General features: G+C 51.2%; 1 protein-coding gene across 1 annotated transcript in view; it reads right to left on the bottom strand.

Moving 5' to 3' along the window:
- The window catches only part of GRB10 (growth factor receptor bound protein 10), a 182,496-nt gene that overhangs the window by 120,153 nt on the left and 35,152 nt on the right, over positions 1-27,191 (bottom strand). Inside the window, exon 2 of the mRNA XM_056137982.1 lies at positions 20,109-20,206. Coding sequence (XP_055993957.1) covers positions 20,109-20,159 — 51 coding nt within the window. The 5' untranslated portion in view covers positions 20,160-20,206. The remainder of the gene's footprint in view (positions 1-20,108; positions 20,207-27,191) is intronic.

The raw sequence follows: 27,191 nt of genomic DNA, 5'->3' as shown, positions 1-27,191 counted from the left end.
GACAGAATAACGGCAACATGGGGAAATGCTCGACATCAGGACCTACAAAAGACTCCTCCGGGTGAGGAGTTGTCTGTGCTAACAAGGGGTAAGAAGCCCCAAGTCAGAGAGCAAGATGGCCCTGCTGGAGCTAAGGCCAGGAGCGAAAGGACCCCAGTCCCACGTCAGACCTGAGGGGTCTGGAAATTCCCCGAAGACGTGCCTCCTTCAGTCCTAGAGTTCAGCTGTCACCGTGCAAGAGAAATGGGCAGGGGTCAGAGATTCACAATGTGACCAGGGAGATCAAAAACCTTTTCAACTCGGACCAAGGGGAGACCTTCAGCCTCTGCAGAGAGCCAGACCCTGTGCTACCTTGTTGGGAACCCCTCCTCCACCCACCATAGGACCCCGAGAGGCAAGGCCCACGCAGGGTCCACGCCGACCACCGCCACCAGTCCCCAGCCCCAGCGCATTGCGGGAATGGTCCACAGCTCCCAGAGGCCTTAGGAACACTCGCGGGCTGAACACATGCCTCTCCTCTCCCATCCGCCAGTCGGCGCCCTGCTGGAGGCTCCGGGAACCCGGAAGACAACTCTCAACACTTGGGGACCTCTGACAGCACACACCCTACAAGCCGAGTTCTGCGGCACCCCCTCTGGTGCCGGCACACAGGGGGACGGGAGCAGACAGCGCGACCCCCCATGGGAAGCACTGCTCCCGTGGGGCGGGCGGGCAGGGCAGTTATGGGGGCATGGTGGACCCAGAATGATCCGCGATGCGCACACCTGTTTCTCCGACCGCACATGCGTGCCAATCCAAGCGCGACCACCAAAACCACAGCCCAACGTCAGGACACAGGCTCGGTTCAAAGGGACTCTCCAGGACCCAGAAGAGGCGGGGCGGGCCGCAGAGGGAAAGAGGCAGCGCGCTCCACAACGGGCGGGCAGCGCAGGAGAAGAGCAGCAGCGGCTGGGGAGCCGGTCCCCCAAAGGCACCCTCTCAATCTCTAGACAAGGATTTTCTCTGCCGAACGGATGTTGTCCCGACCTGGGCCAGCTACCCCGCTTCGGGCTCCACGACTCGAGTTGTGGGGTCTGCCCCATAGTGGTCCGAAGCGGGACCAAACCGAAACTGAGCGTCCGCGATCTGCTCAGTGGTGCGCCGGACCCGCGGGGGCTCGCCGCCTCTCCACAGCGCCCAGCGAACGGCCGCGGCCCGCCGAGAAGGGGGGCCAACTTCCACCCTCGCAACGGGGCAAGAGGGGCAGAAACCCCTGACCGAGCGAGAGAGAGCCCCTGAGGGTGTGCCGCGTCTCCCAGGGCCCAGAAAATGGCAACCCGCCACCGCTGCTTGCAGGCCCGCGAGCTCCAGCGGGTTAACGTGAGGCTCTGGGCTGGCCGCAAGGGGGCGACGGCGGGCGAAGCCGTGAGAAGATAACAGGCTTGATTCCCCCAAGGCCAATGGCACTGAATGAGGAGTCAGGAAGGGAAGAACTGCAAAGCCAGGAGACAGGGGACATGACCTCGAAGAGCACCACCCAACGGGCAGACTCGCACTTCACCTGGGAACCACCACCGCCAGCGTGGACAGGTCAGAGCAGGACCCCCGATGAACTATCCCCCCCTCATGGAGCCAACCCGACAGATGTTGTCACCGCCAACCACAACATGCCACCACCCCTCAGTGCAGGGATATCCGACAGACCCCCCCAAAGGAGGCCAAGTGGGGATGGGGTCGGCCGCTCCAATGGCACAGGGAGACCTGTGTGCAGTCAAGCTACTGCTGCTATTGCCGGATAAGAGTGTAAGGAGATGCTGCTGATATCTCAGGGTCTGGATGAATGGAGAACTTTACTGGTGCCTGCTAAAGGAAATTGATGAACAACAGGATGACAGTGATACAGTCAGACAGTGATGTTCAACCTGGACTCAATCTCTATTACAGTACCCCATGGGGTCCCCCAAGCACTACCAGGAGTGCTCCCTGAATAAAGAGGCACTAATCAGACCTGAGTAACACTGGGTGGTAAGGGTCAAAATAAAAAAAAAAGGGGGCTTTAGTGATAACACGGTGTTTGGGCATTTGCCTTGCACATGGCCAAGTCGGGTTCGATTCCCAGCATCCTATATGGTCCACTGAGCACTGCCAGGAGAGTGATTCCTGAGGGCAGAGCCAGGGGTAATCCCCTGAGCATTGCCGGATATGACACAAAAAGCAAAAAAAAAATTTTAATAAAAAAAATTTTAAAAAGGGGCTGGAGCAATAGCACAGCGTGTAGGCCATGTGCCTTGCATGTGGCCAACAAGGGTTCCATTCCCAGAATCCCATATGATGACCAAGCACCGCCAGGGGTGATTCCTGAGTGCAGACCCAGGAGTAACCCCCGTTCATCGTGGGGTGTGATCCAAAAAGCAATAAATTAAATTAAAAAAATAAAAAATGAAGTCATTCTTTGGCTAAAATGACTAATGGATACTTTGGTCCAGATAGATAACAGAAGACAACCCAGGGCTGTCAATAATTTCAAGGAAGCGAAAATGCCAGAGACTATCCTTTCACAGGGGCAAGGAGACAGAATAACGGCAACATGGGAAAATGCCAGATATCAGGACCCAGGAAGACTCCTCGGGGTGAGGAGGTGTCTGTGGTAACAAGAGGTAAGAACCCCCAAGTCAGACAGCAAGATGGCCCTGCTGGTGCTAAGGGCAGGAGCGAAAGGACCCCAGTCCCACATCACACCTGAGGGGTCTGGAAATGCCCCGAGGACGTGCCTCCTACAGTCCTAGAGTTCAACTGTCACCGTGCAAGAGAAATGGGCAGGGGTCAGAGATTCACAATGTGACCAGGGAGATCGAAAACCTTTTCAACTCAGACCAAGGGGGAGACCTTCAGCCTCTGCAAAGAGCCAGACCCTGTGCTACCTTATTGGGCACCCTTCCTCCACCCACCACAGGACCCCGAGAGGCAAGGCCCACGCAGGGTCCACGCCGACCACCGCCACCAGTCCCCAGCCCCAGCGCAGTGCGGGAATGGTCCACAGCTCCCAGAGGCCTTAGGAACCCTCGCGGGCTGAACACATGCCTCTCCTCTCCCATCCGCCAGTCGGCGCCCTGCTGGAGGCTCCGGGAACCCGGAAGACAACTCCTATCACTTGGGGACCTCTGAGAGCACACACCCTACAAGCCGAGTTCTGCGGCACCCCCTCTGGTGCCGGCACACAGGGGGATGGGAGCAGACAGCGCGACCCCCCATGGGAAGCACTGCTCCCGTGGGGCGGGCGGGCAGGGCAGTTATGGGGGCATGGTGGACCCAGAATGATCCGCGATCCGCACACCCGTTTCTCCGACCGCACACGCGTGCCAATCCAAGCGAGACCACCAACACCACACCCCGACGTCAGAACACAGGCTCGGTTCAAAGGGACCCTCTCAGACCCAGAAGAGGCGGGGCGGGCTGCAGAGGGTAAGAGCCAGCGCGCTCCACAAAGGGCGGGCAGCGCAGGAGAGGAGCAGCAGCGGCTGGGGAGCCGGTCCCCCAAAGGCACCCTCTCAATCTCTAAAGAAGGCGTTTCTCCGCCGTAAGGGTGTTGTCCCGACCTGAACCAGCTACCCCGCTTCGAGCTCCCCGACACGAGTTGGGGGATCTGCCCCGTAGTGGTCCGAAGCGGGGCCAAACCGAAACTGAGCGTCCGCGATCTGCTCCGTGGTGCGCCGGGCCCGCGGGGGCTCGCCTCCTCTCCACAGAGTCCGGCGAACGGCCCCGGTCCGCCAGGACGGAAGACAAACTATCACCCCCGCAACTGGGCAAGAGGGGCAGAACACCCCGAAAGAGGGAGAGAGAGCCCCTGAAGGTGTGCCGCGTCTCCCAGGGCCCAGAAAATGGCAACCCGCCACCGCTGCTTGCAGGCCCGCGAGCTCCAGCGGGTTAACGTGAGGCTCTGGGCTGGCCGCAAGGGGGCGACGGCGGGCGAAGCCGTGAGAAGGTAACAGGCTTGATTCCCCCAAGGCCAATGGCACTGAATGAGGAGTCAGGAAGGGAAGAACTGCAAAGCCAGGAGACAGGAGACATGACCTCGAAGAGCACCACCCAACGGGCAGACTCGCACTTCACCTGGGAACCACCACCGCCAGCATGGACAGGTCAGAGCAAGACCCGCGATGAACTATCCCCCCCTCTGGAGCCAACCCGACAGATGTTGTCACCGCCAACCACAACATGCCACCACCCCTCAGTGCAGGGATATCCGACAGACCCACCCCCCAAAGGAGGCCAAGTGGGGATGGGGTCGGCCGCTCCAATGGCACAGGGAGACCTGTGTGCAGTCAAGCTACTGCTGCTATTGCTGGATAAGAGTGTAAGGAGATGCTGCTGAAATCTCAGGGTCTGGATGAATGGAGAACGTCACTGGTGCCTGCTAAAGGAAATTGATGAACAACAGGATGACAGTGATACAGTCAGACAGTGATGTTCAACCTGGACTCAATCTCTATTACAGTACCCCATGGGGTCCCCCAAGCACTACCAGGAGTGCTCCCTGAATAAAGAGGCACTAATCAGTCCTGAGTAACACTGGATGGTAAGGGTCAAAATAAAAAAAATAGGGGGCTTTAGTGATAACATGGTGTTTGGGCATTTGCCTTGCATGTGGCCAAGTAGGGTTCGATTCCCAGCATCCCATATGGTCCACTGAGCACTGCCAGGAGAGTGATTCCTGAGGGCAGAGCCAGGGGTAATCCCCTGAGCATTGCCGGATATGACCCAAAATGCAAAAAAAAAATTTTTTTTTAATAAAAAAAAATTTTAAAAAGGGGCTGGAGCAATAGCACAGCGTGTAGGGCATGTGCCTTGCATGCGGCCAACAAGGGTTCCATTCCCAGCATCCCATATGATGACCAAGGACCGCCAGGGGTGATTCCTGAGTGCAGACCCAGGAGTAACCCCCGTTCATCATTGGGTGTGATCCAAAAAGCAATAAAATTAAATTAAAAAAATAAAAAATGAAGTCATTCTTTGGCTAAAATGACTAATGGATACTTTGGTCCAGATAGATAACAGAAGACAACCCAGGGCTGTCAATAATTTCAAGGAAGCGAAAATGCCAGAGACTATCCTTTCACAGGGGCAAGGAGACAGAATAACGGCAACATGGGAAACTGCCAGATATCAGGACCCAGGAAGACTCCTCGGGGTGAGGAGGTGTCTGTGGTAACAAGAGGAAAGAACCCCCAAGTCAGAGAGCAAGATGGCCCTGCTGGTGCTAAGGCCAGGAGTGCAAGGACCCCAGTCCCACATCACACCTGAGGGGTCTGGAAATGCCCCGAGGACGTGCCTCCTTCAGTCCTAGAGTTCAACTGTCACCGTGCAAGAGAAATGGGCAGGGGTCAGAGATTCACAATGTCACCAGGGAGATCGAAAACCTTTTCAACTCGGACCAAGGGGGAGACCTTCAGCCTCTGCAAAGAGCCAGACCCTGTGCTACCTTATTGGGTACCCTTCCTCCACCCACCACAGGACCCCGAGAGGCAAGGCCCACGCAGGGTCCACGCCGACCACCGCCACCAGTCCCCAGCCCCAGCGCAGGGCGGGAATGGTCCACAGCTCCCAGAGGCCTTAGGAACCCTCGCGGGCTGAACACATGCCTCTCCTCTCCCATCCGCCAGTCGGCGCCCTGCTGGAGGCTCCGGGAACCCGGAAGACAACTCCTATCACTTGGGGACCGCTGAGAGCACACACCCTACAAGCCGTGTTCTGCGGCACCCCCTCTGGTGCCGGCACACAGGGGTACGGGAGCAGACAGCGCGACCCGCCATGGGAAGCACTGCTCCCGTGGAGCGGGCGGGCAGGGCGGTTACGGTAGCGTGGTGGGCCCAGAATGATCCGCGATCCGACCGCACACGCGTGCCAATCCAAGCGAGACCACCAACACCACACCCCGACGTCAGGACACAGGCTCGGTTCAAAGGGACCCTCCCAGACCCAGAAGAGGCGGGGCGGGCCGCAGAGGGTAAGAGCTAGCGCGCTCCACAAAGGGCGGGCAGCGCAGGAGAGGAGCGGCAGCGGCTGGGGAGCCGGTCACACAAAAGCACCCTCTCAATCTCTAAAGAAGGCGTTTCTCCGCCGTAAGGGTGTTGGCCCGACCTGGGCCAGCTACCCCGCTTCGGGCTCCCCAACACAAGTTGGGGGTCTGCCCCGTAGTGGTCCGAAGCGGGGCCAAACCGAAAGTGAGCGTCTGTGATCTGCTCCGTGGTGCGCCGGGCCCGCGGGGGCTCGCCTCCTCTCCACAGCGCCCCGCCAACGGCCCCGGCCCGCCGGGAAGGGAGACTGACTTCCACCTTCACGATGGGGCAAGAGGGGCGGAAACCCCTGACCGAGCGAGAGAGAGCCCCTGAGGGTGTCGCCGCGTCTCCCAGGGCGCAGAAATGGCAACCCGCCACAGCTACTTGCAGGCCCGCGAGCTCCAGCGGGTTAACGCGAGGCTCCGGGCAGACCGCAAGGGGGCGACGGCAGGCGACCCCGCAAGAAGATAACTAGCTCGATCCCCCCCAAGGCCAATGGTACTGAATGAGGATCCGGGAAGGGAAGAACTGCAAAGCCAGGTGATGGGGGAAGCAATGTCAAAGACAACCACCCACAGGCAGACTCGCGCTTCACCCTGTAACCACCACCGCCAGCGCGGACAGGTCAGATGCGTGATGAAATATGAGCGATGAAATATCCCCCTTCTCGATTGCCCTGCCACAGAGGCAGGGGCGAATGGGGGGATGGGGGTGGGGGGATATTATCCATGGTGGTGGAAAATGGGCACTGGTGGAGGGATGGGTATCTGATCATTGTATAATCGAAACCCAAGCACAAAAAATTGTAAATCTACAACTGTACCTCATGGTGTTTCACTAATAAAAAAAAAAGAAAGAAATATCCCCCTTCTCATAGAGCCAACCCGACAGACGTCACCACCACCAAGTACAAAACGCCACCACTCCTCACCGCAGGGACATCCGACTGACCCCCCCACCCCCCAAAAGGAGGCCAAGCGAGTAGAGGGTCGGCTGCTCCAGAGGCACAGACGGACATGTGAGCAGTCAAGCCACTGCTGCTATTGCAGGATAAGAGTGTAAGGAGAGGCTGCTGAAATCTCAGGGTCTGGATGAATGGAGATGTTACTGGTGCCTGCTCCAGTAAATCAACGAACAACAGGATGACTGATACAGTCATACAGTGATGTTCAATCTGGACTCAATCTCTATTACAGTACCCCATGGGGTCCCCCAAGCACTACCAGGAGTGCTCCCTGAATAAAGAGACAGTAGTCAGTCCTGAGTGTCACTGGGTAGTAAGGGTAAAATAAAAAAAAATAAAAAATAGGGGGCTTTAGCGACAGCACAGTGTTTGGACATTTGCCTTGCACATGGCCAACTCAGGTTCCATTCCCAGCATTCCATATGGTCCCCTGAGCACTGCCAGGAGAGTGATTCCTGATGGCAGAGCCAGGGGTAATCCCCTGAGCATTGCCAGATACGAAACAAAAAGCAAAAAAAAATTTTTAATTAAAAAATAAAAAAATAGGGGCTGGAGCAATTGCACAGTGTGTAGGGCGTTTGCCTTGCATGCGGCCAACAAGGGTTCGATTCCCAGCATTCCATATGGTCCCCAAGCACCGCCAGGGGTGATTCCTGAGTGCAGAGCCATGAGTAACCCCCGTTCATCATGGGGTGTGATCCAAAAAGCAATAAAATTAAATTAAAAAAATGAAGTCATTCTTTGGCTAAAATGAATAATGAATACTCCGGCCCAGATAGATAACAGAAGACAACCCAGGGCTGTCAATAAGTTCAAGGAAGCGAAAATCCCAGAGCCTTCCCTTTCACAGGGGCAAGAAACTGAATAACTGAAACATGAGAAAATGCTAGATATCAGGACCCAGAGAAGACTCCTCCTCGGGGTGAGGAGGTGTCTGTGCTAACAAGAGGTAAGAACCCCCAAGTCAGAGACCAAGACGGCCCTGCTCGAGCTAAGGCCAGGGGTGCAAGGATGTCAATCCCGCATCACACCTGAGCGGGCTGGCAGTGCTCGGAGAACGACCCTCCTTCAGTCCTAGAGTTCAACTGTCACCATGCAAGAGAAATTGGCAGGGGTACAGAGATTCACATTGCGGCCAGGTAGATCAAAAACCTTTCCAAGTCGGACCAAGGGGGAGATCTTCAGCCGCTTCAGAGAGCCAGGCCCCGTGATGCCTTCTGGGCACCCTTTCTCCACCCACCAAGGGGCCAGGAGGCAAGGCCCACACAGGGTCCACGCGGACCACCGCCACCAGTCCCCAGCCCCAGCGCAGGGCGGGAATGGTTGGACAGCTCCCACCGGCCTTAGGAACCCGCGCGGGCTGAACACATGCCTCTCTTCTCCCATCCGCCAGTCGGCGCCCTGCTGGAGGCTCCGGGAACCCGGAAGACAACGCCTATCACTTGGGGACCGCTGAGAGCACACACCCTACAAGCCGTGTTCTGCAGCACCCCCTCTGGTGCCGGCACACAGAGGGACGGGAGCAGACAGCGCGACCCCCCATGGGAAGCACTGCTCCCGTGGAGCGGGCGGGTGGGGCGGTTACGGGGGCGTGGTGGGCCCAGAATGATCCGCGATCCGACCGCACACGCGTGCCAATCCAAGCGCGACCACCAACACCACACCCCTACGTCAGGACACAGGCTCGGTTCAAAGGGACCCTCCCAGACCCAGAAGAGGCGGGGCGGGCCGCAGAGGTAAAGAGCCAGCGCGCTCCACAAAGGGCGGGCAGCGCAGGAGAGGAGCGGCAGCGGCTGGGGAGCCGGTCCCCCAAAGGCACCCTCTCAAAATCTAGACAAGGCGTTTCTCTGCTGAGGGGTATCGCCCCGACCTTGGCAAGCTACCCCGCCTCGGGCTCCCCGACACAAGTTGGGGGTCTGCCCCGTAGTGGTCCGAAGCGGGGCCAAACCGAAAGTGAGCGTCAGCGATCTGCTCTGTGGTGCGCCGGGCCCGCGGGGGTTCGCCGCCTCTGCACAGCGCCAGGCGAACGGCCCGGCCCGCCGGGAAGGGAGACCGACTTCCACCTTCGCAATGGGGCAAGAGGGGCGGAAACCCCTGACCAAGCAAGAGAGAGCCCCTGAGGGTGTCGCCGCGTCTCCCAGGGCGCAGAAATGGCAATCCGCCACAGCTACTTGCAGGCCCGCGAGCTCCAGCGGGTTAACGCGAGGTTCCGGGCAGACCGCAAGGGGGCGACGGCGGCGACCCCGCAAGAAGGTAACTAGCTCGATCCCCCCCAAGGCCAATGGTACTGAATGAGGATCCGGGAAGGGAAGAACTGCAACGCCAGGTGATGGGGGAAGCAATGTCGAAGACAACCACCCACAGGCAGACTCGCGCTTCACCCTGTAACCACCACCGCCAGAGCGGACAGGTCAGATGCGTGATGAAATATGCGCGATGAAATATCCCCCTTCTCATAGAGCCAACCCAACAGACGTCGCCACCACCAAGTACAGAATGCCACCACTCCTCACCGCAGGGACATCCGACTGACCCCCGCCCCCAAAGGAGGCCAAGCGGGTAGAGGGTCGGCTGCTCCAGAGGCACAGACGGACATGTGAGCAGTCAAGCCACTGCTGCTATTGCGGGATAAGAGTGTAAGGAGAGGCTGCTGAAATCTCAGGGTCTGGATGAATGGAGACGTTACTGGTGCCTGCTCCAGTAAATCAACGAACAACAGGATGACTGATACAGTCATACAGTGATGTTCAATCTGGACTCAATCTCTATTACAGTACCCCATGAGGTCCCCCAAGCACTACCAGGAGTGCTCCCTGAATAAAGAGACAGTAGTCAGTCCTGAGTGTCACTGGGTAGTAAGGGTCAAAATAAAAAAAAAATAAAAAATAGGGGGCTTTAGCGACAGCACAATGTTTGGACATTTTCCTTGCACATGGCCAACTCAGGTTCGATTCCCTGCATTCCATATGGTCCCCTGAGCACTGCCAGGAGAGTGATTCCTGAGGGCAGAGCCAGGGGTAATCCCCTGAGCATTGCCAGATATGACACAAAAAGCAAAAAAATTTTTTTAATTAAAAAATAAAAAAAATAGGGGCTGGAGCAATAGCACAGTGTGTAGGGCGTTTGCCTTGCATGCGGCCAACAAGGGTTCGATTCCCAGCATTCCATATGGTCCCCAAGCACCGCCAGGGGTGATTCCTGAGTGCAGAGCCATGAGTAACCCCCGTTCATCATGGGGTGTGATCCAAAAAGCAATAAAATTAAATTAAAAAAATAAAGTCATTCTTTGGCTAAAATGAATAATGATACTCCGGCCCAGATAGATAACAGAAGACAACCCAGGGCAGTCAATAAGTTCCAGGAAGTGAAAATCCCAGAGCCTTCCCTTTCACAGGGGCAAGAAACTGAATAACTGAAACATGAGAAAATGCTAGATATCAGGACCCAGAGAAGACTCCTCCTTGGGGTGAGGAGGTGTCTGTGCTAACAAGAGGTAAGAACCCCCAAGTCAGAGACCAAGACGGCCCTGCTCGAGCTAAGGACAGGGGTTCAAGGATGCCAGTCCCGCATCACACCTGAGCAGGCTGGCAGTGCTCGGAGAACGACCCTCCTTCAGTCCTAGAGTTCAACTGTCACCATGCAAGAGAAATTGGCAGGGGTACAGAGATTCACATTGCGGCCAGGTAGATCAAAAACCTTTCCAAGTCGGACCAAGGGGGAGACCTTTAGCTGCTTCAGAGAGCCAGGCCCCGTGATGTCTTCTGGGCACCCTTTCTCCACCCACCAAGGGGCTGGGAGGCAAGGCCCACACAGGGTCCACGCCGACCACCGCCACCAGTCCCCAGCCTCAGCGCAGGGCAGGAATGGTTGGACAGCTCCCACAGGCCTTAGGAACCCGCGCGGGCTGAACACATGCCTCTCCTCTCCATCCGCCAGTCGGCGCCCTGCTGGAGGCTCCGGGAACCCGGAAGACAACTCTCAACACTTGGGGACCTCTGAGAGCACACACCCTACAAGCCGAGTTCTGCGGCACCCCCTCTGGTGCCGGCACACAGGGGGATGGGAGCAGACAGCGCGACCCCCCATGGGAAGCACTGCTCCCGTGGGGCGGGCGGGCGGGGCGGTTACGGGGGCGTGGCGGGTCCAGAATGATCCGCGATCCGCACACCCGTTTCTCCGACCGCACACGCGTGCCAATCCAAGCGAGACCACCAACACCACACCCCGACGTCAGGACACAGGCTCGGTTCAAAGGGACCCTCCCAGACCCAGAAGAGGCGGGGCGGGCCGCAGAGGGTAAGAGCCAGCGCGCTCCACAACGGGCGGGCAGCGCAGGAGAGGAGCGGCAGCGGCTGGGGAGCCGATCCCCAAAAGGCACCCTCTCAATCTCTAAAGAAGGCGTTTCTCCGCCGTAAGGGTGTTGTCCCGACCTGGACCAGCTACCCCGCTTCGGGCTCCCCGACACGAGTTGGGGGATCTGCCCTGTAGTGGTCCGAAGCGGGGCCAAACCGAAAGTGAGCGTCTGCGATCTGCTCCGTGGTGCGCCGGGCCCGCGGGGGCTCGCCTCCTCTCCACAGCGCCCGGCGAACGGCCGCGATCCGCCGGGATGGGAGACCGACTTCCACCCTCGCAACGGGGCAAGAGGGGCGGAAACCCCTGACCGAGCGAGAGAGAGCCCCTGAGGGTTTGCCGCGTCTCCCAGGGCCCAGAAAATGGCAATCCGCCACAGCTACTTGCAGGCCCGCGAGCTCCAGCGGGTTAACGCGAGGCTCCGGGCAGACCGCAAGGGGGCGACGGCGGGCGACCCCGCAAGAAGATAACTAGCTCGATCCCCCCAAGGCCAATGGTACTGAATGAGGAGCTGGGAAGGGAAGAATTGCAAAGCCACTTAACAGGGGAAATGATTTCGAAGACCACCACTCAAGGGCAGACTCACACTTCACCCAGGAACCACCACCGCCAGCGTGGACAGGTCAGACATGCAATGAACTATCCCTCCTCTCATAGAGCTAACCCGACAGATGTCGTCACCGCCATCCACAACATGCCACCACCCCTCACCGCAGGTATACTCGACTGACCCTCCCCCCCAAAGGAGGCCAAGCGGGGAAGGGGTTGGCAGCTCCAGAGGCACAGGGGGAACTGTGAGAAGTCAAGCCACTGCTGCTATTGCGGAATAAGAGTGTAAGGAGAGGCTGCTGAAATCTCAGGGTCTGGATGAATGCAGACATTACTGGTGCCTGCTCCAGTAAATCAATGACCAACAGGATGACAGTGGTACAGTCAGACAGTGATGTTCAACCTGGACTCAATCTCTATTATAGTACCCCATGGGGTCCCCCAAGCACTACCAGGAGTGCTCCCTGAATAAGGAGCCAGTAGTCAGTCCTGCAGTGCCACTGGGTGGTAAGGGTCAAAATAAATAAATAAAAATAAAAAATAGGGGGCTTTAGCGATAGCACAGCGGGTAGGGCATTTACCTTCCATGTGGACAACCTGGGTTTGATTCCCAGCATTCCATATGTTCCCCTCAGCACTACCAGGAGAACGATTTCTGAGTGCAGAGCCAGGGGTAACCCCTGAGCATTGCCAGGTGTGACCCCAAAAGCAAAATAAAGTTAAATAAATTTAAAAAGTCATTCTTTGGCAAAAATGATTAATGGATACTCCGGCCCAGATAAATCACAGGAGACAACCCAGGGCTGTCAGTTCCAGAGGAAGTGAAAATGCCAGTGCCTTCCCTTTCATATGGGCAAGGAGACAAAATAACTGCATCATGGGAAAATGCTAGACATCAGAACCTAGGGAAGACTCCTCAGGTGAGGAGGTGTCCGTGTTAACAAGAGGTAAGAACCCCCAAGTTAGACAGCAAGATGGCCCTGCTGGAACTAAGGCTAGGGACGCAAGGACTCCAGTCCTTTGTCACACCTGAAGGGGCTGGCAGTGCTCTGAGGACTTGCCTTCCTTCAGTCCTAGAGTTCAACTGTCACCATGCAAGAGAAATGGGCAGGGGTCAGAGATTCACAATTCAACCAGGTAGATCAAAAACCTTTCCAACTTGGATCAAGGGGGAACACCTTCAGCCACCTGTAGAGAGACAGGTCCCATCTGCCTGCTTGGCACCCTTCCTCCACCCACCACGGGGTCCAGAGAGGCAAGGCCCACACAGGATCCAAGACGACCACTGCCATCCAGCCGCAGCCCTAGTGAAGGGTGTGAAACGTTGAAGGCGCCCAGAGTTTCCTCAAACCCAAGCGGGCAGAACACAAGTCTAACCTCCTCTCCCATCAGCCAGGCCAAGCCCTGCCAGAGGTTCCTGTAATGCTGATGGCAATGTCTGTCACTCAGGAGACCCCCAAGAGCACACACCCCAAAGCCAAGATCCACAGCACCCCCTCAGGCTGCAGCACACCCAGGGGGACTGGAGCGGACAGACCTACCCCACCAAGGGAAGCACGGCTCCCGCAGGGCGGGGGAGCGGAGCTTACAGGGGCGTAGCGTGCCCAGAAAGATCCCAGACCCTATTTCTCCGAAAACACACGCAGGCCAATTCAAGCCCTGAACACCTACTTGATGCCCTGACGCCTGAACGCTGCCCGGGGCCACGGTAAGCCAAGAGGGTGCACGCTTGGCACCCTCACGTCTGTGGGGGATGAAGGCGGACCCTCCCCACAGAGCGCAGAGCGGGGAAGGACGGGCTCTGCTACCCATGGCAGACAGCGCAGGAGAGGACCGGCAGCGGCTGAGGAGCCGGTCCCTCAAAGGCACCCTCTCAATCGCTAGACAAGGGGTTTCTCCGCTGAGGGGGAGTCACCCCAACCTGGGCCAGCTACCCTACCTCGGGCTCCCCGACACAAGTTGGGGGTCTGCCCTGTAGTGGTCCGAAGCGGGGCCAAACCGAAACTAAGCGTCGGCGATCTGCTCCGCGGTGCGCCGGGCCCGCGGAGGCTCGCCGCCTCTCCACAGCGCCCGGCGAACGGCCCCGGCCCGCCGGGACGGGAGACCGACTTCTACCCCCGCGACGGGACAAGAGGAACGGAAACCCCCGACAGAGCAAGAGAGAGAAACAGAGGGGGCCGCGTCTCCCAGGGCCCGGACAATGGTAACCCGCCGCAGCAGCTCGCAAGCCCGCGAGCTCGAGCCGGTTAAGGCGAGACACGGGGCGAGCCGCAAGGGGGCGACGGCGGGCGACCCCGCGACGAGATGACAGCCTGAACCCCCCCACCCCACCCCCCCAGGGACTAAGCCACCGACCGAGGAGCCTGGGAAGGGAAAGACAGCAAAGCCAGATGACAGGGGAAGGAGGCCGACCACGACCACCACCACCGAACGGGCAGACTCGAGCTTCACCGGGCCACAACCGCGCCAGCGCGAACAGGTCAGACACGCGACGAAACATCCCGTCTCGCTCATAGTCAACCCGACCGATGTCACCACCACAACACGCCCCCTCCCACCGACAGGGAAGACTCCTTGGGGCGAGGAGGAGTCTGTGCTAACAAGAGGTAGGAACCCCCAAGTCAGAGAGCAAGATGGCCCTGCTGGAGCTAAGGCCAGGAGCGCAAAGACGCAAGTCCCGCGTCACACCAGGCAGTGCTCCGAGGACGCGCCTCCTTCAGTCGTAGGTAGGGTTCAACTATCACCGTGCAAGAGAAATGGGCAGGGGTCAGAGATTCACGTTGCAACCAGGTAGATCAAAAATCTTTCCAACTCGGACCTTTAGCCGCTGCAGAGAGCCAGGCGCCCTGCTGCCGGCTGGGCACCCTTCCTCCACCAACCCCCTCCCAGAGGGTCCACGCCGACCATCGCCACCCGGCCGCCGCCCCAGTGCGGGGCAGGAAAGGTCGAAGGCGACCAGAGCCTCCGCAAACCCGCGTGGGCAGAAAACAAGACTCTCCTCTCCCATTCGCCCGTCCTTGCCCTGCCAGAGGCTTCCGCAATCGGGACGGCAAAGTCCGCCACTCGGGAGACCCCCGAGAGCACATGGGGTGAAGCCTAGATCCGCAGCACCTCCTCCGGATGCGGCACACACAGGGGGGCTGGAGCAGACAGAGCGACGACCCCACCCCACCCGCCACCCCCGCCTGAAGCACAGCGCCCTCGGGGTAGGGGGGCGGTTACGGGGGGGGGGGGCATGGTGGGCCCATAACGATCCCAGACCCGCATGCCCTGTTTCTCCAATCACACACGTGGGCCAATCTGAGCCCCAACTACCAACGTAACACCGGGACCCTCCCCCTCCCAGAAGCGGGGAGGCGGGCCGCAGTCGGCAAAGTGACTTCGCTCAGCACCCCCCAGCTCCGGGGGATGAAGGCGGAACCTCCCCGCTGAACACAGAGCAGAGCTCTGCTACCCACGGTGCACAGTGCAGGAGAGGAGGGGCAGCGGCTGGGAAGCCGGTCCCCGAAAGGGACCCTCTCAATCGTCCCCCAAAGGCTCTTCTCCGCCAAGGGGCCATTGCCCGGACCTGGGCCCGCTACCCCGCTCTTCGGGCTCCCAGACACGAGTTGGGGAATCTGCCGTAGTGGTCCGAAGCAGGGCAAACCGAAACTGAGCGTCCGCGAACTGCTCCGTGGTGCGCCGGGTCCGCGGGGGCTCGCCGCTTCTCCACAGCGCCCGGCGAACTGCCCTGGTCCGCCAGGACGGGAGACCGACTTCCACCCGCCGCGACGGGGCAAGAGGGGCGGAAACCGCCGAAAGAGTGAGAGAGAGAGACCCTGAGGAGGCCACTGCGTCTCCCAGGGCCCGGACAATGACAACGCGCCACCGCAGCTTGCAGGCTCGCAAGCTCGAGCTGCAAAACGCGAGGCAACAGGCGGGCAGCAAGGGGGTGGGTGATGGCGGCGACCCTGTGAAGAGATGACCGGCTCGACCCCCCAAGGCCAATGTCACCTAATGAGATGCCAGGAAAGGGAAGGATGGCAGAACCAGGTGACGGGGAAAAGAAGCCGACCACCACCACTGAACAGGAAGACTCAAGCTTCACCAGTCAACGACTACCGCCAGTGCGGACAGGTCAGATGCCCGCAACGAAATATCCTCTCTCGTTGAGTCAACCCGACAGATGTCGCCACCACCAACCCCCACCAAAGCACACCACTCCCTCCCCTCCCAACCTCTGACCGACCCCTTCACCCCCCTCCCCAAATATAACCAAAGGGAAAAATAGTGAAGAAGGCCAGAGAAGGCCAACAGGTACATGAAGAAAAAAACCATCATAATAAGGCAATTGTGAATTAAAACCACAACACAGTATCACCTCACACCTCTGAGAATATCTTTTGTGAGGAGAAAAAAGAAAACCTTTGTATATTGTTGGTGGGAAATTTGTGCAACCTTCATCAAAAACAGCATGAGGGTTCATTCCTCAAAAATTTTAAAAGCAGATCTATCTCAGAATGTAGCAATTATACTCAAGGTAAGTTATCATTCCAAAGAATATAAAAGCACCAATTTGAAAAGATACGTACATTTCTATGCTCACTGTGGAACTATTTACAATAACAAAGATAAGGAATCACTCCAAGTCCCATGGATGACTATAATATAAAGACAGTAGGAATATTGCTCCGTTGTAGAAAGAAGATACATTTATCATTTAAGATAATCTGAATAGAATTTAAAGGAATTAGGCCAAGCAAAATAAGTCAGAAGAAGAATAAAAACAAAGTAATTTCACCTATCTGTGGTTCGTGAAGAAGCAGAGCAATGACACAGATGAGTTTCTAACAGCTGTGCCGTGATAGGAGAAAAGGAGGAAGAGAACCAACAGAATTGTGGCAATTCTTTTCAGATGAAGGTCTTATCAGCTTCATTGGTCTCATTAAAAAAAATGTTTCAAATGATCCTTTCATAGCCTAACTATAATAAGTGAAAGCTACCATCTACAAATTTCTGCAAGAAAAGTTAATCCAGTGATAGGATCCCTTGCCAAAATATAGACATGTAAGACTGAAAACAGAATAGTCATAGAAATGCTCGTTGGCTATCCAAACAACACTAACAGACTCTGGAAATGTCTAGAAATCTGAGACTGATCCTGAAAACCAAGATTATATGTAATGATAACCCTAAAGTTCATCTTTTGACAAAGCCAAAAGATGGAGGATGGAGGCAAGCAAAGTCTCCCGTTCATGCCCTTGTCCAAATAGAGACATGGGGAGGCCCATCTGGACAATGGGAATAAAGCAGGAAGTCACCAACTTTCCCATTACTACTTACCTGTGCTGATACAGCTTGAATGCAGTCACAGGCGAGAGATAAAGGAACAAGTCTGTGCCATTAAGCTTTGTACTGCATTTGCCACCACCATGCCAAGAAGGATCAAGTTCTCCACCCAGTTGGCTCCGGGTACAGAAAGAAATAAGGTAAAAATTTCTCCTATGGATTTTCCCTTCTACCAATTTTTTTTTTTGGTTTCAGAAACATTATCATTATTCACAATTATCTCTTTTGCCACACTGAGCTCCTCCAGAGGAATCAGAGGTCCCTTGAATTTGTCCTTCATATGCAAAGCTGGGCACTGACAAAGCAATCAGCAGTTAGGTGACTGCTACCTGAGGAATACAGGTGACAACCAAGGATTAAGCATTCAAGATGTGGATGGGACCCTGAAGGGTGACTTGCATACATCCAGTCACCACACAACACCAACACCAACAGGAAAGACAAGGTACATAAAAGCTGGCTGATTCCCCAAGGCCACAGATATTTTCAGGAGCCAGCCTAAGTCTAAAAGTGAATTATTTGTTCCTTACTCCATCACTCCAAGCACACACCAACCTGATGCCTCCATCACTAAAGCCTGGAGTGGGATAATTAAACGCACAAAATAATTTTGGTACTTCTGTGTACATCAAAAATGTGACATCCATACTTTCTTCTACGGAAATTTTTTGGGATCATTTTTAGTGAATTATTTATAACAAGCAATACAAAATAAATTATCTAGGTCCTGCTTTGAAGGCAAGGGTTGGGGATCGGGTGGAAACATTGGAAATATAATGGTAGGAAAGTGTAATGGTGGTGGGATTGGTGTTGGAATATTAAATGTAATAAATAATCACTGTGAACAACTTTAAAAATAAAATAAAATGCGACATATAATTTACGGTACCTCTAATTCAGTCACAAAATACAAATATTTGTGAATAACTTTTAAATAAAAAGTTATTTGTATGAAGATGATCTTAAGATTTTTTCTTTAAAAAGAACTTAAGAGATTTAGCTAACTGCCACAACTGCACATTGCTCCTGACTGGAATTTATCATAAATCAATTGATTTTCTGAGAAATTCTGGAGAAGACATGCTACCAAGTCTAGCAGCTAGATTTTTACACAACTTAGAGAAAACCTTCCAAAGCAACTGAGCAGTATCACTGTACGTTTCACCAAAAATGGCCAAGATGGCTGGGAACCACCCCATTCATATACCTTCCCAAATTAACTGCCTTAGGAAACCAGGCAGCAATTATGACTGGCCAGAGTTAGACACTACCATTAACTGAAGCTTCTGCCATTTCTGTGGATCAACAAAAGTAAAACATTATTAGTGGGACACAAAGGGACATAAAGAGATTTTGTGTCATTATTCTCCCTCATGCCAAATTTGACCTTCAGGTTTGCTATAACCAACTGCATGATGACACCAGTGGGGAAGGTTTCACTTGTAGGCCTTGAACTACAGCCTGTCAGGTCCCAGTAGATAAGCCTGCCAGATGCAAATAACCAATATTAAGCTGCCACATCAGAATCGGACCTAGAACCAGGAAAAAAGAGCATGGAACTTCACTCAAGAGACAGAGGCAAACACACCTCTCTGATAACAAGACAATCTCACACACAAAAATCTTTTAATCATACATAAGAATGTTTTGATCTAGGAGTAATGAATCAATTCTAAGTAAACATACACTTCGGGGCCAAATTTTTCATAGTAACTTCCTGACGTACTGTCACACCCAAGTCCCCAAGTCCATCTAATGGTTCTAAGTACCACTTTCTGTCCCCAAGGTTTCTTTCAGGAAGAACGACCATGGTGTGGACAACAAAAAACAAACACAAAACAGAAGAAAATAAACACATAAGAGGCAGGTGCAAACCACCTGACCCAGTAAACAGACTTCACTAGCAAACTTCACAATTCTACTAAGAATGTTAGCTTTGTTTCAAAATTAATGGTCATAATAAATGGTATTTCTAATTAACCTTCATTCTTTCTTTAAAGATTTGTTTTACTTTGACAACAAAAACTTAATGCCATTTTTCTGCAACCGTAAGGCCACAGGCAATTTCTCATCATGGTAACTAAAAATGAGACTTCATTTTAGTTATTAATGAAGGAAAAACAAGCTCTGAAGAGAGCAAAAGCAGATCAAGCATAGATAATACAGAATAACTTCAAAATGAGAGAATTCAGCGCAAAGGGCGGTGTCCCGGAGCAAGATGGTGCACGTGATTTGAAGGATAAAGGTCAACAAGGAGATTAAATCCCAAGAACCAATGACTACTCCTTCAAAGGTTTCTCTCTACACTGTAAAATCTGCTTCAGATGATGAAGGAAATTTGCAGTGAGAACTTCTCTGGCCATTCATGAGAATGAGCTAATGAAACAGCAGAGCACAAGGATAGACTGTTGCCCAACAGAATCCAACCTGATGCAACTGATGTGGGAACACACCCAATCCAAAGGGGGACAACTAGGCCAAGAGGCTCCATGCTCACAAAACCCTTTCCTTCCCACATTCTTGCATGTAAGTTCACATCTCTGATCGAAATTTCCATATTCACCATCATCCCACTCTGCCTTCTAGACCTAGCAAGTAGCAACAGGGGACCTGGTTCATTCCAAACAACTCCCCAACACCAAAAGGTAAGTCTGTGTTACAATACAATGTAAAACTTGTCCAATATTATATAAGACCTGCAAAGCAACACATAGAAAACTATACAGGCTGTGCAATGTTCTTACTACTATAAGACCTGTCCACAATCCTACTCAAGCATTTTTCCAGTGACCTGCCAGAAATCGATGACTGGTGGGTGTTAACTACCTCTGGCCATGACCCACTCTCGGTCAATACATTTGTGCAGAATCAGGCACCCATACCTGGTAGTACGGATGGTGCAAAAAGGAGTCTGGGCCACCAGCTAAAGCCATCGGTTCCTTCTTGCCTTCTTCAAATTATATTTACTGCACCACAGCACCTGGAATAAAGACAGACTATAAGAAACTAAACTAGAACAAAATCTACCACAAAGCTTGTCCAAGGGCAGCCGGCCAGTTACCCTTGGAGTCCCTGTAAGTCTGGTTCAAATGTCTGCTCCAGAGGCAGCGCTGCCCTCTGAACACAAAAGACAGTCAACAACTCTGGAACCCTGAGCAGCTCGGTGGTCTTGGGGTCAGTAGAACAAAGGTCCTCAAAGGGGTGGGACTGCTGTCATCAACACCCTGAATGTCTCTGCCACGTTTTTACCAGAAACTACGCACCTCCTCTTCCTCACGGCAGTCTGTAGATTTAATTACACTAGGGAGAATATGGATTTAGCCTATTTTAAAGAAGTGTTCAAGGGGTGAGTATGTGTATGTTTGGGGGGAGGGAGGCAGTCCCAGAGCAGGCACCCTTCCTAAGGGCACCACCGCCAGCATGTATTGATATTGATCCAATATTCTTGTTGCAGATCACTTCATAATTGCTCTCCCCTCTCGGGCAAAAGAAAATAAAAGAATATACACAGAGTGATTCTCCCCTCCCCCTACTCCTCCACAAGCTTTAGGGAATCTGAGCTGAACGAAGCACACCCTGGCCTTCACAGGAGCCTCCAATGGGAAGCAGAGAGGCAAGTCTTTCCCTGTTCCTACTGTGGTACAAACCACATTCCAGGTACCCACAAAGCCATCTCTGTGTGTTTCAGAGTGGACTCTGGCAAAGGCCCAGCCCAAGTTCCCTGCTGAAGCAGAGAGCCAGGATGGACTTAGAAGAGGGCATCCAAACCAGCAGTTTGGCCAGAACCTGGAGGGATCACCTCTTTGGCTTTGCAGGCCCCCCAAAAAGTGCTTGGCCTAACTCCCCATAGACAAGAGGTGGCCTCTGAGGTGAATGTCTCTGAGACCTGTCCTCCTCCCTTCCAACCCGCTGGCAGGGCCACAAGCTTCAGACTCCGCCCCACAATCGCATGAGTCCACTCCACTTCATAAAACAAATATATTTACATATACAGGTATATGCTGTCTCACTGGAAAATGTGAATTGACACACCCCAAACCATTTGTTGCAAGATCCAGGAACGACCATGAGGCTTTCCACCGCCCCCCACCTATCACAGCCATAGCTCTGCCTCAGCCACCGCAGACTCATGCCCTTCTCCAAACAGCCCTTCCATTGAGCTTTCTAACTTGCAGAAGGGTTCGTGGAATCCTGCTCCTCCCTTCTGTCCAAAGAACACTTCCTTCGGGTCCTCTGTGACCCCCACCTTGTGCCCTCAAGCTCTCTCCTGCTATGATCTGCCTTTGCCCTGGCTTCCTGAGTACTGCATGCTGCTTCTATGGAACTCTTACAGGCATTCGACATAAGGAAAAACATACTGTTCTCCCTGCTGTTGGGTGTCAAGAGTATCATTTAAATACTCCTTTCAGGGAAAACCCAAATATCACATTTTTGCTATCAATTTTTCTAACTGAGATTGCTTCTCGGCCTGAGAATGTACATCCCACAAGCCTTCTTAAACAGATTCCTTCCGGTGAGAGAATTCTAGTCACTTAGGTAAAAAAATAAAACATCAAACCATATTCAATGATGAAACAAGACTTAGAATTATTCGTTTGACAAGTATATACTATTACCTTGGAAACACACACACACACACACACACACACACACACACACACACACAAAGCTAATAAATTAGGCAAGGCAAGAGGATACAGAAACAACTATGCTTCCATATACCAGCAGCAAATTAAGAGAACAGCACTAAGAGTAGTAAAATAATGAGTAAATTTATCTGAAAAGGCAAAAGACTTGTATGCTGAAAACCAAAAAAAAAGGTTGCTTTGAATATGTAAATAAGATTTAAACTTTTTAAAATCCTGTGTTCTTAGAATGAAATATTTAATAGCTAGCATTTAATACTACTAAAAGTAATCTAGATTCAGTGTACTCCCTGCCATGTCTCACAGAAATAGTTAACAGCTTTATTAAAATTTATATAGGACACCAAGTAGTCTGCCCACACAGACACACAAAACCCTTGAAAAGAACAAAGTTGGAAAACTCAAATTTCCTGATTTCAAAAGTTGTTATAAAGCCATGGTAATGAAGACACAGTAGGGTTGACATGAGTGAGAACAGATAGATAAACGAAATAAGTAGAATAGATGTCCATTAATAAACCCTCCATACATATAAACACACACAGGTTGGATCTACTATATAGATCCAACCCTCCCATACTGGATCTATATGGTAGTTCCAATACCAGATAAACCAATGAGAAAAAGACACTATCTCAACAAGTGATTCTAGAAAGCTGGACTCTTACCTTAAACCATAAGTAAATTTAAAAAACAGGTAAGACTAAAAAGAGCTACAACTCTTAACATTCTTAGAAGAGGGGACAAGAGCAATAACACAGTGGGAAGACAATTGCCTTGCATGAAACAGACTGGATTTGCTGCCAAGCACCTGGTACAGTCACTCAAAGTATGCACAGAACGAATTCTGAGCACAGTGAGGAGTGTGCGCTGAACATCAGCAGCTGTGACCTAAAAACACAAAAAAGACTCTTAGAAGAAAACATAACAGAAAAATTTTATGACAGATTTTGAATGACTGCAATATCCAGAATATGATACCGAAGCACAGCTACAAAAAATAAATTGGAGGGCTGAAGCAATAGCACAGCGGGTAGGGCGTTTGTCTTGCACACAGCCGACCCGGGTTCGATAGCCAGCAACCCACATGGTTCCCTGAGCACCGCTAGGAGTAATTCCTGAGTGCAGAGCCAGGAGTAACCCCTGTGCATCGCCAGGTGTGACCCCCCCAAAAAATTGGATATAATCAAAACTTAAAACTTATGTGTTCAAAGATACGACCAAGAATTAAAAACATTTATTACAGAAATAGGGGGGGAAAAAAAACAAAAAACAACTTGCAGCCCAAATAGCAAATAATGTCTAATAAGGGACTAATAGAAACAACATAAAAAAAGAAAAACAACTAAAAACAAAAAAAAAATGAAAACATGAAAGGACCTGACAGATTTTTCTACAAAGAATATATATATAAGTGGGCAAGTGTCATATGAAAAGATCATTAGTATAACTGGTTATTGGGAAAACACAAATTAAACCACAAGATGCCACAAAAAATAATAGTGGTGAGAAAGTGGAGAAACTGAAACCCTCATGCATTGTTGGTAAGAAAGTAAAATGCTGCAGCCTTTATGAAAAATGGTATGAAAACTTAAAACACACTCACATAGAATTAACATATGTTCCATCAATGCATGTCTTGGCATATTCCAAAAGAATAAAAAAGTAGAGACTCAAATAAATACAAAGCACAAGTGTTCATTACTAGATGAATAAATAAGCAAACTGGAGTATATACATAAAAAAAGTTTTATTCATCCTGAAGGAATGAATTTTTTATATATGTTACCTCATAGATGAAACTTAGAAGGGCCAGAGCAATAGTACAGCGGGTAAGGCATTTGCTTTGCATGAGGCTGACCCGGGTTCGATTCCCAGCATCCCATATGGTCCCCAGAGCACTGTCAGGAGTAATTCCTGAGTGCATAGCCAGAAGTAACCCCTATGCATCACCAGGTGGGACCCAAAAAAGCAAAAAATAAAATAATAAGATATTATGGAGCAATTCCTGGCCACAACAAGTATGACAAATTAGTACAAATTCACAGACAATCCATATACAAATTCACAATATCAACAAGCAGTACAGGAAAATTCTTGGCCAAACAAGAAGGTAGACACCACTAGAGATTATGAAACAGTGAAAAATTGTCTAATGGGTAGAGAAATTCAGTTGGGAATGATGAAAAAGTTTTGGAAAGAACAGAAATACTTAATAACACTAGGAATGTAATTTATTCCACTGAATTACACAATTAAAAAATAACTGTTTTACTCCAACTTTTTTAAAAAAGGATATTTAAAATTTGGCTATTCACTGTGTTTTAGTGAATTCCCTTTAATAAAACTAATAACTTGCACAAAATATTTTCAGTACAGTCGAGAGATTTTGCAGAATTTCTTGGGATAATGAAACTTAAAGATAAATAAAACAGTGATTTCAAACACCATTTTGTACATTCCAGCTTGTTAAACCACTTTTTAAATAATACTTTCTTAATCCTGCCTGTCCCTTCCTTTACAGTGTTCCAATGTTTGTTTCATCTGGACCAGGGTGGCCCTTCCCAGCTCTGCATATTTCAGCTGTCTGGGAAGGGATGTGAAACACACCATCCAAATCTGACAAACTCATTTCTGACAAAAGGCAAAACACTCATTATTCATGTTGTTCTAGGGCATAAGACCCTGGATAAATCCTCAACAAAGTCTTACATCAAAATGTCCTGTGCTACTTTTACATGCTCCAAGAAGGACTAGGGAACAGTTTTACTAGCATTGCAGCTTTTTATCTATAATAATTATATATATATAGCTTTCTATCTATAGTTTGTAAATGTTAATGAGAATAAAAAGATTCTTTATACATAAATTCTCATTAACAGTTATAAAGTGAATAGAAAATATGGCATTTAACAGTTTTTTTTCTCCCTTTAATTATGGGGCTTTTTGAGAAGTTTGACTTGCTAGGTTGGTTTCTCATATCCTATGAGTTTGAAGGGTTATCCCTCCTTCGTAAGAATGACATTATAAATAATGTACTGAAGGCTGTCCATTATAATTGTCTCCTGAACTTGCGACGAAAATTTAAATAATCTTCATCATAAAGCTGCATCTCATCTTAAAGTTCTTTATTAGAACAGAGTCGAGAAATAGTTCAAAGTCAAAAGTTTGCTAATTCTAAAGTCAACATTTTTCTTACTAATGTTGCTATTTATACTTCTAGATCCAGAAGTTGTACTTGAATGGGCCTTTACTCTTTTCGTGTTGTATTTAATTTTTTCCTCAGACTTTTAATTTGTCCTAGTTACCAAAAAAAAAAAAAAACCACCAACTGTCATAAACCTGGAAAAATTTATGTACCCAAGAATACTTTTTTCAGAAAATCACATAGGAACTGGAATGGTTGGAAGAGTAGGTGGGTAGCATACAAGCAACTACACAGTATGTTTGTTGTGGATTTAAGCTACACAACACCCTCTCCCATAGGAGAATGATTAGCGACTTTGGTCAAAGCCACAGCTATGATGCCTGCAGACACAGCATGGCCTCTCCTCCATCGCAGTCATGGTCGTACAGTCAGAACATTGCTCAGGCCTGCTATTTGTGACACTGTTCTCTATTTTCCTTTACAGAAGAAGTCAATGATGAACATCTTTTTCTGTCCCACCTGAACCCACGGCACAGCAATACATCACAGCCCACCATCTGAAAAGAGGGTCCGGGCTGGGATGGCCTTATAGCGCAGCTTCCACCCACTCTTGCTGCACAGAAACATCAGTCCCGCCGCAATCCAAGAACAGTCCTGACTGGCTCAGACACTTGCAGCCTCCTCTCAGGCCCAGTTTCATCCCTACTCTTCCTGGAAGAATCAGCCATTCACCAGAGACTTTGCCATACGCTTAGGAAAATCTAGCAGTTCCTGGACCCTTTGAAGGCCCACACTGTAATCAATGGACACTGCAACTGTGAATTCAAAACGTGCCCTTCACACTACTGGGTAAGTCAGACCCCTCCACATATTCAGTTTGGATTTCCCAGAATGTGTATCACACCCCCCCCACACACACACACACTTTGCCCCCAGAGTCCCTCCGTCCCAGGATGACAGACAGCACTGCCTGTGGAGCCTGCCACTGTGCCCAGGGTTCACTCACTGCCCAGCCCCCACCTTAAGGCCACAATCACAGCACCTGACATCAGTACTACTTTACTGTCTGAAGGAACTAAAGATCCTTTCTCATTCAAGAACTGTTTTCCTTGTAACACCCAAAACAGTACAGAGTAGGGTGTGAAAACAAATCTGTAGAATAAGCATCAAAACCTGTTTCAAAATTATATACAGGATTGAGGAGACAGCGCAGCAAGACAGACAGGGGTCTTGCAAACATGGACGCAGACCCAGTTCCAACTTCACTTCAGTATCTGATCCCTGTGCATTGCTGACTGCTGAGCAAGCAGTAAGCCCTGGTTACCGTCCAGGGTGTCTCCAAAACAAAAAAACAAGTTAAATATAATGGCAATCACTTTACTTGTCAGCAAAAGATCATTCTTCTGTCCAGACAGAATAACTTAAACTTAAATCAATACCCCTTTAATGGTTTTAATTTGTTACTCTTTTCTTCACTGGGCCTGGCACTTGGGGGGAAAAGTGCTCTACTGCCGGCTACAGCCTCAGCATCCATCAACCCAAACTTAACCAATTTGTTTGCTTTAGGCCCACAGGCAGCAGTGCCCAGCGCTTCCTCCCAGTTTGTATTCAGGGGACAGTATCTCAGAGGGCCATTTGGGGTGCCAGAATCAAACCCAGGTCAACTGGCATGTAAAGCAAGCACTCTACATGCTGGATTATCTCTCCAGCTCCAAGTTAATAATTTTTAAAGGGAAAATACCAAAAATATTAAATCAGAGAGAGAAGTTTCTGCCTTTCTTAATTAAAATGTCCAAACCCATAGTGAGCACATGTACCAGTCCCACAAATAACCAGCAAGCACAACATTGGAAAATGGAAAAGAAGGAGAAAACAGAAAACAAATACTAACGAAAGAAAAAGTTAACATCTTAAATCACTGCAACCACCAGGCCCTTATGCTCTTTATTTTTGAAAAATTCAAGTGAGGTGTCCAGGGAGATAGCCTGAGGGCGAGAGCACCCTCCCCACCCCCAGCCCGGGGGCAGCTGAGACACTGCCAGCACCAGTGAGGCAGCAGCATGCTGGAGAGATCTCTCCACTGCCAAAAGGGCTTCCTGTCACCTGCCCTCTTCCCTTTCTTTTCACTTCTCTTAAATAAAATCTCCTCAGAATGACAAAAAAAAAAAAAA

This window comes from Sorex fumeus, unplaced genomic scaffold (assembly GCF_029834395.1).
Source record: "Sorex fumeus unplaced genomic scaffold, SorFum_2.1 ptg000128l, whole genome shotgun sequence".
NCBI classification, from domain to species: domain Eukaryota; kingdom Metazoa; phylum Chordata; class Mammalia; order Eulipotyphla; family Soricidae; genus Sorex; species Sorex fumeus.
This window is presented reverse-complemented; position numbering and strand designations above follow the sequence as displayed.